The 13812-nt window shown below is 40.6% G+C and overlaps 2 protein-coding genes across 2 annotated transcripts in view; one reads left to right on the top strand and one right to left on the bottom strand.

Annotated features, from left to right (window-relative positions):
- The window catches only part of THUMPD1 (THUMP domain 1 NAT10 acetyltransferase adaptor), a gene marked incomplete at its 5' end in the record, with an annotated part of 1459 nt that extends 133 nt beyond the window's left edge, over positions 1 to 1326 (top strand). The window contains 3 exons of the mRNA XM_010163130.1: positions 1 to 54; positions 414 to 662; positions 1001 to 1326. The exon at positions 1 to 54 is cut by the window's left edge and continues 133 nt beyond it. Of these exons, the coding sequence (XP_010161432.1) occupies positions 1 to 54; positions 414 to 662; positions 1001 to 1326 (629 nt within the window). The remainder of the gene's footprint in view (positions 55 to 413; positions 663 to 1000) is intronic.
- Positions 1327 to 3573: 2247 nt separating this feature from the next.
- On the bottom strand, positions 3574 to 12561 carry LOC104521202 (acyl-coenzyme A synthetase ACSM4, mitochondrial-like). The gene is made up of 13 exons (XM_010163129.1): positions 12361 to 12561; positions 11807 to 12017; positions 11077 to 11284; positions 9040 to 9183; positions 8460 to 8616; positions 6817 to 6896; positions 6181 to 6304; positions 5709 to 5789; positions 5403 to 5504; positions 4919 to 5046; positions 4730 to 4829; positions 4010 to 4129; positions 3574 to 3660 (listed from the first exon to the last, which is right to left on the bottom strand). Exons 1-13 carry the CDS (start codon positions 12559 to 12561, stop codon positions 3574 to 3576), a joined length of 1743 nt encoding a protein of 580 aa, XP_010161431.1.
- Between the last annotated feature and the right edge of the window lie 1251 nt (positions 12562 to 13812).

The following is a 13812-nucleotide window of genomic DNA, read 5'->3' as shown; positions in this document are numbered from 1 at the left end:
AGTCGGTGGAGAGTGGTGCCAACAATGTGGTCTTCATCAGAACCCAGGGCATAGGTGGGACATCAGCTGATGCTGCCTAGTGCTGTGGGGATAAACTGCTCTGAACAGTGCTAGTAACAGGCCACAGAGTGTGACTTCCAAGAAACTCATGCACACCAAACAAATACAGGGTTTCCCCTTCCCTCTGGCATTGCCACTCAATGTTGTTATTAGCGGAGGCACTAAAGGTAGAGGAACCCGCTTTGACAAAGTAATCTTTGATTATCCAGTTTTGGTCTAGTAAAACAACTCTTTATTTGAGGCTGACAGCAGTGCAGCCGAGCGTGCATTTGCACAGGTTATTGTTTAGAGGCGGGGAAGATGGGAGAAGATGCCTTCAGTTTGTTTCTCACACCTAGCTATTTTTCTTGTAGAACCTGAGAACTTGGTGCACCATATATTAAAGGATATGCATGCCACTAAAAAGAAGAAAACAAGGGTCATCCTGCGCATGCTGCCCATCTCTGGGACTTGCAAGGCTTTTATGGAGGATATGAAAAAGTACACGGAAACGTTTTTTGAGCCTTGGTTTAAAGCCCCTAATAAGGGTACTTTCCAGATTGTTTACAAAGCTCGGAATAACAGTCATATGAGTAGGGAAGAAGTCATTAAGGAACTGGCAGGTACGTATGGATTTGATTTGGGGTGTCAGTTGTATGTGCTTTAAAATGACTATCAGGCTAACCCTCTGGATGCTGTAGTGAAATGTGTTACTATTTCCATTGAATATATGACTCATAAAATAGCTCCATCTTACTTGAGTATTTTGTTTCTTGAGAATTACAGTGAGATAGTTTTAGTTACTTCAGTCCTACTGCTATTTTAAGCAATTACAAAAATGAGTAATTGGTTACAACTAAGGGGGATGTTGCCTTCTGTCTCTTAACCTTTATCCTTTCAGTCATGCTTATGCTCTAAAACAGTTTTCCCAGCATCTTTTAAACTATATCTTGTCTTACAGGAATTGTGGGTAGCCTCAATCCAGAAAACAAAGTTGATCTTAATAACCCCCAATATACAATTGTGGTGGAAATAATAAAAAACATCTGTTGCTTGAGTGTGGTGAGAGACTATGTTCTGTTCAGAAAATACAATCTACAGGAGGTGGTGAAGAGCACCAAAGAAGACAAACAACACAACCCATCAAGTCTGACAGAAGAACAGAACACCAAGGTAGTAGAACCAGAAACCAAGGAGGAGAAGAGCTCAAAAGAAGTAAATCAAGAGAACAAGAATCAAGATGAAATAGATGCTGAGCCCAAGGGGAATGATGTGCTGACAGTGTAGAAAATGATAGAAGGGAAAGACAAACACAATCAAAACCTATTAAAAAAAGTTGCCCTAGAGTTCTGAAAGGGTGTTATAAAGAGGAGAGTGGGTTTTGTTTTGAAATCTTGTTTTTAAAATCGACATGTGTTAAGAATTTTAATGCTTGTTGCAGGTGGAGCTGACATTAGAGCAGATGCAGGAGTGCTCAAGAACATGTCACTTTTCTGGTGAAGCTTGCTGTCATTCTTCTATGGCTTTATTCTGCATTGCCTTTACCTAGCACAAAAAGCATGTGTGTGTGCATGCACATGGAAATGTGGCCATCCTGACATCCTGACTCTCCTTTGTTATATCTGATGGCCACAGAAATCAAAAGGCAGTGCAGAATCGGCTCCGTCAGGAAGCACTGACAGAAGCGAGAGATCTGAAAAAGATCTCAGTTGCTTGCAGAGGGTTTTGAAGGAAGTGATCTGCCAACTTGTGTGACTGCAGGACCCACATTTTTCTGTGTGAACAACTAAGCTAAAACATATAATTTCCTGTGTGATGGAGGGTTATATATATAAATGTACACATTGCTCTACAAGTCTTGAAAGTGAATGGGAAGAAACTGCTGTGATCAAAATACTTGAATACGATGGGACTATTCAGAGTAATACATCTGACTGTTCTAGAACAGTGCAGGCATGGCAGATGGCTTTAGTAAAAACTACATGTGTGTTTACATTAGCTGTGTATACAGCAGTTACTGGTGTATAGGAAATGCTGTAGTCACTGCACAGAATCCTTTTGAGTAATTCCTGCAAATATCCTTTTGCTGCTCTTTCCAAAGACTTAATCCTTGGGGGGGTGTTATAAAGTATTTTTTGTTGTTTTTATTTTTTTTCTTAGGTCTCAAAATTTGAATTTAAATACTGCTTGGAAACGTCTTAGGAAAGAAGCTGTCCATTATACCATATTGGATATGGGGAACTGAGTTAAATTTTTGGTATTTCTAGCTTTACAGTATTAATTTTGTTTCAGATTGAAAGTAATGTTAGTCTGTCTGTTGTCTGTTTGTTACAGCAACTGTTTTGATATCCCAGTGATTTTTAAAAAAAGAACCAAAACCAGTGCAGCTATAACCTGCTTTCCAGTGTGGTTTTGAGTATGCTTCCTATACAACTGTCTAGCTTTAGTGTTCCATTTCTAGCATAAAGGCTTGTAGGTTGTTAATGAGAGAAGACTCATCTTGAAGAACACCACTTGTTACATGTCCTGGTTTAATGAAAAGCATGTGTTCTATCAACAGTGTTCAAGTTTATATTTTCCTCTTCTCTCAGAATTGATTTAGAAGTTGGAAAATTTAGACAACTTTTTTCCCTAGTCCTGTCTCCCTTACCACCCACTTATTAAAACTCTGCTTTCTTACCTTCATCAGTGTTTTCTTTAAGTTTTAAAGCTTTTTGTTGCGGATTAAAACCAGCAATGTCTAGGTCACACATAGGAAAGAACCAGTTGAGACCAGACAGAAAGGCCAACAGTGAATGTTTATTGGTGGCTGATGATGGTGATCATGATTCAAGACAGCCTACTTATCTTACTAAGGACAGAGATACTTGGGGATAGTTTGTGGGGGTTTTTGGGGTTTTTTTTTTTTCCTCTTCTCTCTCTCACTCATCTGTTGTATCTTCAGGACCTACATGTTAGAAGAAACTGCTGAATAGCTACCATCCATTTGTCAAGCCTATGCCTGATCTTTAGATGCTGCCTATGCTGAAGTCTTAAAGATGTCTGCATTCTTTTACTTCTGATTTTTCATAATTTTAATTTATTAAGTGTTCATTGTTAACACATTAATTCCTAAATCTTGAGGCTTTCAAGAGTCATACAAGCACGGTGCTTAAAGTGGATGCATGCAAGATCTATGGCCATTTTTAGGAACTTCATTAACTACTATCATGATTTCCTCATTAGTAAGCCTCTTTTGACTTAAAATACGTGGTCTCAAAGAATGAACGCACTGCTCCTTGATCTGGTAATCACTTCTACTTGTACCATAATTCTGAAAAACATTAGGTGGCTGGAAGATGTATTTGCATATTCCTTGCTAAATCAGCTTAATTTTTGTTAAGCAGGAACACAAGCATTTAAAAACCGTACAGGTGGGAGTTTTTAAACCTTGTACATTATTACACAATTACTGCCTAATGGGTGAAATATACAGAAAAGCTCCATTATGAATGAAATCGATAGGGACAGGCTTTTTGGGATTGCTTATCAAAACTAAACCTGTCCCCGCTCCTTGTTCCTCAATTCATTCCGTCTGATTTTCCCAGAGATTGTCTTTGGCAGCTGCTGGACAAATTCAATCTGATTCAAAAGAGGAAAAAAGTAAAATGAGCAGATTTAATTTATAATTAAATATATGACCTATGCTGTTTTTTTTTCAGAGCAGCATAGGTCTCCATCCTACTTAATTTAAATAAGAATTCAGTGACTGGGGAAATAACTCCAATTTGGTTTTAGATTGTGTTGTATCTATTATTTTCCAAAATATTGAAAATAATACTTGTCATTTTTCTTGCACAGGACATAATTTGGGCTTTTTTTGTTTGTTACTGAGTTTGAACTGAGTTTAATCTTTCTGTTTCTATCCCCCCCATGGTTAAAACAGATGTTTGGAATTTATTTTTTTTTTAATACACTCATGTTTACTTGCCTTTCTGGGGTACTTGTATGGAGCAGTGATTTTCTTGACATGATCTTGCAATTCACAGGCCAGTTTCTTTGGATCATGTGACTTAAAGGAAGGAGACAAGACCACAAAAGCTTTTACCACCTACAAAGGGAAAAGAAATTAAAAAATACAGCATTAATTAAACTAGAGCAACCTAACAGATGAGGCAATTAATTGGAGTGAGTATTGCCTGTAATACAGACTTGGTGTATCACACCTGTGCAGTAGAAGCCACATCTGCTTTTGTGTAAGTAAATTTAAAATGAGGATGAAAGACTGTTTGTACCTTACATTAGTAAAGGTCCTAAGTAATACACGAGAAAAGTTTCAAACTCTGCTTCCAAAGTTGTAAGAGTTCTGTAAAGGACTGTTCTAAAATTCTTACATGCTAGGGCCTCTTCTGTAACTATATGTCATTAAAATAAAGAATGTAATTCTCCAGGCAGTGGGTCAAAGTGTACATCAGTTCTTAACAGTCACCTTCATATTCAGTGTCATGTTCTTTAGGAAACTAAGGATTATATTTTAATTTAAAAAAACCCAACCAACCAAAAAGGAATATGGGATACACAAACTACTGCTCCCCTAAAATGATGGAAAACTTTGTGTAGCTACATTATAAATCTTAGGAATTAAGTGGAAGTTGAGTGTAGGCTCTGTCACACAAGGCACTTCATGAATAGGAGGGTGACCACTAATTACCTCCCCTCTGATGGGGTCTGGGCTGCTGACAACAGCTGACTCAACAACAGCTGGGTGCTGTATCAGGGCACTCTCTATTTCAAATGGTCCAATACGATACCTAGGAGAGAGAAATTAAATGCTTAGTGGGTTAAAGGCATATGGTTATTTTTTAGACATTTATTGGCATTTTAACTGAAATCTACAAACCCAGAGGAGATGATGACATCATCAGATCTCCCCATGAACCATATGTACCCATCCTCATCCATGCTCCCTCTGTCTCCAGTGAGATAGAAGTTCCCACGGATTGTGGAAGCAGTTTTCACTGGATCATCCTGTTGAACAAGCAACAATTAAGTACTCTAAATATTAAGAAGCCTTAAGCTTAGAGATGAGTTTTGTCTCTTTGGACACTACTCATAGTAAATTTCACTACTTGCTTTCTGCCTACAGAATAGAAGAGCTTGTGCTTGCTTTTTCCCAAAGGGAAAACTAAGCACAAGGCCAGATACAAAACTAAAGTTCACACAGTAGGTCTGCAGAAGAGGGGAGAAAATAGAAGTTTTGTTAGTCAGAACACTGTCAAGTCAAGAAAAGCCACAGCTCTGGTGTTTCACCTGCTCCTGTTGGTATAAATACATACCATGCTGAGGGCCTGAACTGCCTCTCTGGGGATTCACTTTTGGCTTACCACGTATCGAGTGAAAAAAGTAAATGGCCGCTTGGCATCTATTTTTATAGCAATGTCTCCTTCTTTCCCAGGAGGCAGAACACTGCCATTTTCATCTATAATCTGCAATAGGAAAGGCAAAAGGCTGATTATAACTTACCATTTTAAGAGAGCCATGTTCTAAAACTAACCAGCAGCCAACAGCTCAACCAAGAAAGTCAGCCTGCCCTAAATACCAGTGTATGGTACCAAAATTTGTACAGTATGTTGTACTCTTGTTTTACTTCCTATGAAATCAATGTCAAACAGAAAAGGGGACCACCATACCTGAACATCGTAGGGGGGAGTTGCCTTTCCCATGGAACCTGGCTTCAGTTTCATTCCTTTCATATTTCCACATATGATTCCCTGTTGGAAAAGACAAAGGACCAGCCCAGGATTTTTCACTGTTACTCCTGAGGCTATTCCTGTTCTTGTTCCTCCCATTGTTGAGCTAGCATAAGATCTAAATCTTTGATCTGTGCAAGCCAAAACATTTGTGAACTTCACTGAGATTCTTGGACAAAAAGTTCAAGATATTTTACAGCTTAAGAAGTCTTAGAAGCAGTTTCATAACCAAGCTGTAATTCTAAGCAAAACAATAAACCCTTTTGTAGACAACTGCCACATATTCTAATGCCACCTTTCTTTTTAGCCAAATATATATGGGCCAAATTCCATATTTACCAAGAGGAATGAGATATTTAAGCCTGCTAAGTGATATCTGAGTTGTAACCGTTTACAAAAAAGCTGAGCGTACAGCTTCGGTTTGGCCGTAGCCTTCATAGATAGTCAGTCCTGTTTGGCTTTTCCACTGTGCCATCACTTCTGGGTTGAGCGCTTCCCCTCCAGTCAAACAGTGCTTCAGGGTCTTGAATGCATACCTTCAGAGACAGAGGACATTGCTGAGTATCAGAGGACAGCAAGGGACAAATTCTGCTCTCCCTGACATCCGTATGTCCAACCCCATGACTTCAGGACAGACTAGACTCTCTAACTGAGAATTAGTTAGGGTTGAGAGAAAGCCTAGAGCTCCAGCTGGACTGGGGCTGGAAAGGGGCTGCCAAAGCAGTGAGCTGCAAAGGTGCACAGGACTGAGAGCAGCACAGCCACACACATGCCTTCAAGGGGTGAATACTGGCCTCTGTATTTACTGTCTGTAACACCTCAGGGCAAAATTTGCTCTGGTTTGGAGGTGCCTGAGGGGTGGATTTCATCTCCTCTCTGTAGTGTGAAAGAAAAGGCTCTGCGTCCTTACAGCCCCTGCCTCCAACACAGAATTTCCACCGCTCTGAACGTTTAAGTGGCTCTGAGGGCCCGTAGAAATCCCTGTTAAAGAGCCAGGCAACAGCTTGAACAGACCCAGCATGGTCACATATTAACAGACATGTGGTACCTGGTGAGGTCGTGCTGTACCAGCAGGCGGTAGGCAGTTGGGGCGCTGCACAGAGTGGTCACTGGATATCTGCACAAGGTCTGACAAATTAAAACAAAAACAAAACAAAAAAAGAAAAAAGAAAAAAAAAAGGGTTAAACAATACTGTTTCGGGAAAAACTTGCTCCCAACTATTCCTTTCAGTTCCATACTAGGGCACAAATTACAAGACCTTATTGTAACCTCACTCACATAGAAGGCTGTAAAAAGTAATTGCTGTCACTGCCAGTGTTCAGGAAAGATGTTACAGTGCCCCAAACATCAGCTGAAGAGGTGATACATTGACTGTGGTAAATCACTGGGGTACCTAATTTGTCCTGATGCTCACTTGAAGCTCAAGGACCATCCCTTGGTATGAAACACTGGCCCTGGAGATGCAATGTGAGTTTTGCAGGGGACTTCAGTAAACTCCACATCTCACCCTAGGACAGTCAGGCACCTCAAAATGGAGGCACCCAAAATTACAGGGTTTTTTTTACATTTTGCCTGTGTCAGTCTTTTATCTAGCCCCACACTTTCTGAAATAGACTGTTGCAAATCTTCAGACATGCAGCATTTCTCTCAGCTGTCCTGACAAAGGGCCTGACGGGCAGAGCCAAGACTCCATGAGCTTGGGCTGAGTTGTGAGTAATGCTGTATTAAAAGGTCGTTGTGGTCTGGCAAATTTATGTATCCTCCTTTACCTGGGACAAAACACGGGACATGAGTGCCTTGCTAGTAAAGTAAAGATCTCAGCTGAGCCTCTGTTTTTTGACACATCTTTATTTCTCACCTGTAACACAGCAAGATGATTCATAGTCACTCAGGTAGAGCTAAGCCTTATTTTTTTTTTTTAAACCTCACTTCTGCATGCAATGAAAATTTGCTCAGAGAAGGCGACAGGTAGCGATAAATAAAAGCAAGGGGAAGACCTCTCACTCACCAGCCTTCACTCCAGCCACACTGGGGGTAATGAAGCCTCCACTATCAAACTTCATTTTGTGCAGAGATGTATAACCCCCCGGACATTGCAAGCGGGTGTTTGCAAGGCCAAGAAATTTATACAAAAAAGAAAACCAAACCCGCAACTGCCATTTTAGAAAGGAAATGAAATGGGATTAAAATTCCCAAATAACCCCCACATGTTAGGAATGTAGGTGCTTTGAGCCATTTGGGAACAGAACTCTTCCTTTTGTGTTAGATTAAAACTCAGATTGGCTTGAGAAGCTTGAAAATAATTTCTTTTAAGAACAAGCCAATCTCACAGCTTCAGTGTTTTCCGGTACTAACTTGCATTTCTTAAGGGTCAAAGCAGTGTAATTAAAATATTAATTTACATGTAATTCAACTCATTTATGATTTCAATAGCGAAATACAGTAGGGGAGAGGTTTAAGTAATACCAGTAACTCCTACTGATCGGAAGCAGCTGGTAATATCCTGTGCCCAAAAGAGTCATGCTGCAAAATCCTTCCTGTATTATATTCCTATTCAAAGAACAATCACCTTGTGGTTATGCCGTCTTAAAACAGCTAATCCCATAAACCTAAGAGGCTTAGGTTTATGGCCTGCCTGGAAAACAACATGAAATATGAGTAACTGTTCATTGTGAGCATGGTGTTCTTACATTTAAGACTGCTCTTGGATCAAACTGTGGCATGGCATGTACAAAAACACACGTGCCCTGGAACCATGGACCAAAAATGCTCCCAATGGCTGCCTTTATCCAAGCAGTGTCTGACATGTTCCACATGATGTCTGAGGGAGTCAAATTCATCCAGTATCTGTTGAAGACAAAGGTGGCCAATATAAGGGAGTCTGCAAGTGGAAATTAAGAATGTGGGGTTTTTTGTTTGTTTGTTTTTTTCATTAGAAAGGCATGGTAAATTTGATCCAAAACTCAAGAGCTCAAATAAATGCTGTTTTCCTAGCCTTTTTACTAATGGCAAAGATAAAGAAAATCAAACGGTACCCTAACTCATTATTTAGCCTGGATTAACAGGCAAGTAGTTTCTAAAATGGAGCCATATACCATATAGACCAAGATCTTTGTTTCCTGGGTTCAATTCAGCTGAGGAGACCAAAAGAAATGACACGTACAGTACTGAGGGAGCCTCATCATCTATCACCATTTTATCGCATACAAAACCTCTTCTGTTTGCATCATATTTCAGAGCTGTAAATGCATAATTAGCTGAATACTCTACCTTCCACAGAGAAAAAAACCCAAACCAAAGCTTCCATAGGAATGTTCAACCATTTTGGGAGATCCTGTGGTGCCACTGGTAAAATAGATTACCATTGGATCCTGGCTTTTTGTCTTCACGCAGTTATGGACAGCAGGGGCAGCCCTTAAAAAAATGAAAGGTTCTGTGAAACAGTGGCTGGCGTTACTCAGCACACACAGCTTAGATCCTTTGTTCCCAATACACGCAGGACTGTTTGTATAGCAAAATGTGAGGGATAAGAAACTACTGAGATCCCCTCACTCTTGCACCGCTAGTTCTGTATTAAAGTGATGCTGATCTTGCTCTTTAAGTATTCTTCATGTCCACCTTCTCCAGAGTAAAAACACCAATTGGCTCTTTTTTTGCCTCCCATAACAACTACCAAAGGCCCAGCACCTTGTGTTTGACCAAAGTGCCCTCCAGAAAGCCTATCTTCCAGCCTTAGTGTGATTAGCTGAGGGAGGGCCCACCATTTCTTTCAGTAGGTGATCCTCCTAGTTAATTATCCTTGCAATATTTGGGAAGTATGGGGAAGCTCAAACTCTTGGTTCTCTGGCACATAACAGAAATATTTCTTGTCTCTTACTAGGATGAGAAAGCAAAACTTTCTTTTTCTCTGCCAGCAGTGATGTTCAAAAAGGTTTTGCTTGGCATGAAAACACTGTCCATGCCTGCAAGGTTGGATGTGGGAAGTCTGTGTCCCCAGGCCAGCTGCCTCCCTGTGCTGGCTGGCAGACAGGCTACCTGTGTGCCCTCACTCCAGAGCCCTGCAGCCTCCTGGCCAGCTCAGCAGTCAGGTAAGGCAACTGAGGACATGGGCAGCTGGGAAATCTGGGCAATTAGCACACTAGGTAGGCAAGCTGCCAGTGACCTGGAGAGACAGTGAGCCAGGCAGGACAGCAGCCCAACATGCTGGAAGACTAGGAGCCTGACAGCTGAGCAACCCTGGAGCCAGACAGCCAGCACTTTGCAAGGCAGCCATCCAGGGAAACCAGACAGCCTACCTGCCTGACCACCAGTGACAGCCTCTGCAGGGCTGATGCAGTCCCAGACAATACTTAGGTTTTATCAAATCAGTTTTACCCTCTGCCATGGAACTAAGCCATGGAACATTAGCCCAGCATGAAAGAGGATTCATCGAATTGACTTGACAATGTTTTAGTAGCTCTAGGGGTTTGAGAATGCAGTGTTCCTGCTTCCCCTATCTTCCAGCTTAGCGACACTAAAGTGGGCAATTGTTCAAAGAAGCACGTGGAAATACAGTGAGACTGTTCAGTGAACTGCACAGGTAATGCCAGTTCAGACACCTGTGGTTGTGAGAACACAGGGTATATCTTACAAAGCTCTTAAAGTGACTGAAGAGCTTGGATCCCACCTTGAAAGAAAGGTTTTAGCTGCATAGATGCTTTTAACAAAATATTAGCTAGTAAAATCATACCTAGGGGCTGGAGCCGATTGCAGCAGGGTATTTGCTTCCCTTCCCCACTCTGCCTCTCTGCCCCTTCTACAGTTCCATGCACTGCAGTGAAGAGCTGTCTGTTGGGTGCCATTTTAATAGCTGCTTTTCAGCAGTGAAGCAGGTGGATTCCTGAACACATCAGGTTCATTTTGCAGTGCCCTTTTTTAGCCATTCATAGAGAAAAGCTATTCACATTAGCCTTATTATCATAAAGTTTTAGGAATATGGACTGGAATAATTTGTATAGAATATTTTTCTTTGAGCTTTAGAGGGTAAATGGGCCACAGCTGTCAATAAAAGAGGCTTTCCTGTCCATTTTTCTGTTTTATTTCATAGTAATTTATAACAAACCTAGACATCATAAGACTGTACTTATATTTTAATTAGCAATTTGGCCATTCCCAATATTTCCTTTCTTCATAGAGAAGATATTAAGTTGCTCTCCCACCCTCTCAAAGGTATCTAGTTCATTAATGAGACACAAATGCACAAGTACGTTTAAACAACTTGAGAAATTTTCCTCTAGAGATGATGGAGTTAAGGAAGAAGACACTCACTTGAGCAACTCACTGAAGTTCAGCCACTCAGCCCTGCTGCTTTCAGATACAATTAGCTTAGTTTTCAGAAACTGGCACTTGGATACAACCGAGTCCACTTCAGGAGCAAGCCCATCAGTTGTAATAATGCACTTAGCCTTGGAAGCCAGCAATCTATAGCAAATGTCTTGTGCTGTCAGTTGTGTTGTCCCTGGGATGATGGTAACACCTGAAAGTACAATAATATTGGAAACGCATTAGGTATTTTTCACTTTCAGTCCTGATCACTTCATAGCTTCTCTTGATTTGTTGAATACCAGCACCATTCAATCCAGAAATGAGAATAAGGTAAAACAAGACCCCCACACCTGAGCTTGAATACAGATGTGCAGATCTGAAGTACAAAACAGCTTCTGTTTCTATGAGACCCTTTGCTCCAGGCCCAATCTAAGCAGAGAGTATAACTTTGGGGCAGTAAACATTAGCAGCTTTAAGTCTGCTGAAGTTAAATCAAATTGATTTAACACAACCAAATTGATGTAACACAATCAACGCAAGTCACGAGGTGAAAGAAAAATGATGAAGGTAATTCCATCAGTCATAAGAGACTACCCCTGTCAGCCCCTTTCATTGTCAAACGTTCAAGCTAGGAAGTCAAATAAGATATGTAATTGTTAAATAAACTGTTAACCAACTTTTGGCGTAGAAGGTAACAAACAATCTACAGACCATTAGGAATGATACAATTCACCTGTTCGCATACAAGCCACATTCAGTAGCCACCATTCTGGGATTCGGGGTAGAATCACTAAAACTCGGTCTCCTCTTTGCAGACTGCATGGTCCAGACAGCACGTTGGCCACTTTTTGGGACAGGAAGCCCAGCTCTTTAAAGCTCCATTTAATTTCATCTCCTTTTCCATTTATCCACCACAGAGCTGGATTTGATGGTCCCTTTCGTTCCTATACACAACACAAAGGTAAATAGCATGCTGGTTACCTCTGAGACTCCTGCAGTTCCTTGAAGAGTTTTTAGGATGCTCCAAGCAATGGAATCAGAGCACTACATATTCTAGGGCAGGGATATTAAGCACGTTTTGTTTAAAAGAGCCCTTTTCCAAGGCACATATAAGTTGGTGTTTAATCAAATTGTCTCTCCCTTCTCTACAATGTAAGATTATGTTAAAATAGAAATCAGGGAGGAAATTCTGGTCCCACTGAAGCCAGTGACGATATTAGACTTGACCTTGGGTATAGGAGCACAGTTTCACTAAAAATACTGAATCTACAGGGTCAGAAATGTTACCTCTTCTATTTGAGACCACTTGTCCAGCACATCACTTGCAAAATTAAAGTACTCGGGTACTTCCTGTTCACAACGACTGATAGCTTCATAATCTGAGAAATTCAAAGGTGCAAAAGTCTTGTGATACTGGTGGAATAATCTGCAGACTGTCTGGATGCTCCATGGGGATCGCAACGCTCGAAATTCAAGTAAAATCTTCATGGCACAGAAGCAGATAGATAGAGGCTTTTGGAGATGATAACCATCAGAACTATTTTTTAATGATTATTTCCCTCCTACAAGAGACAGAAAAATCAATAATACTATTATGATGTGTACATTCCCAGATGAGCTGTTGGCTCCAGATGGAACAGATGTATAAAGAGCAGCAAGTCCATCTCTTTATAACATTTTATCCCACCTCTCCTTATGGGTAAGCTACACCTCTAGTAACCCTTTTAAGTCTCATGCTTTTCATCAGTCCACAGGTTTGTCAGAGAATACCCCTTGGAGCTGACAATTCCTATTCTGTCCAACAGAATCCTGGTTGCAGGATGGATGACATCTTCTGTTCCTGCTTTTTGCCTCAGAATCCAGGATATAACCATCACACACAACTACCCAAAGACTAGGGTAGTTGCTAGCAAGCAGGGAGGAGGGGTCTGTGTACTCAGAAAATGTGGAAGAGATGTGATAAATAACCTTACTGTCACTTCTGTTGCTAAAGCAGTAAACATTAACCAGAAGTATGTTGCACATTGCACTATCTGCTCTGCCTTCCTTTTGTCCAAAGAAAAGATTGTGTCCTCTTCTCCCCCTGGCATTTGCCTTGTATTAGTTGGATAGCAAAGTATCATGGTGGTTTTCCACATTCTATTACTGATTTGTTTACCGGACTAATGCTTTTGCCACATCTGCATTCATCCTTAAATGTACAGAGTTGCATTTGGTTTCACAAAATACCATTTGTAGTTGTGTATTACCCTGAAAACACTTTCCAAAAGAGTGAAGTGAATTAGAGCCATACGGACAGGAACATGGTGCTCAGAATACATTCAGCTTCAGAGACTAAAAGATACACATGCAGCCCTTTTTTTTTCCCCCACATAGTCTGCTTATAACATATTGTTTCTTATCTCTATCCTTAACAGGTCATTAAAAAAAGACTGATTCCAGAACTCACAGTTAATCAGTGAAATCTTTGTAGAATTGGCTACTGTTTTGTTTTTCCCTCAGATCTGAGCCAGAGGTTGCAGACTCAGACCTAGAAGATGTTCTTGCAGAAAGAAGCTGCTTCTTCAGTGTGCTTGATACAAAACAGAAAAGTATAACTGCTCTCTGGTAGCCCATCCTCCTTCATAAAGGAGAGAATCATGTGAAGAATGCAGAATAAAACACAGCATTATAGAGGTTTTTTTTGTTTTGTTTTTACATTAGTAGATGGCATTTTTCATTTTTGAGAAGACTAAGTAG

This window comes from Antrostomus carolinensis, unplaced genomic scaffold (genome assembly GCF_000700745.2).
Source record: "Antrostomus carolinensis isolate BGI_N321 unplaced genomic scaffold, ASM70074v2 scaffold20082, whole genome shotgun sequence".
Lineage (NCBI taxonomy): Eukaryota > Metazoa > Chordata > Aves > Caprimulgiformes > Caprimulgidae > Antrostomus > Antrostomus carolinensis.
This window is presented reverse-complemented; position numbering and strand designations above follow the sequence as displayed.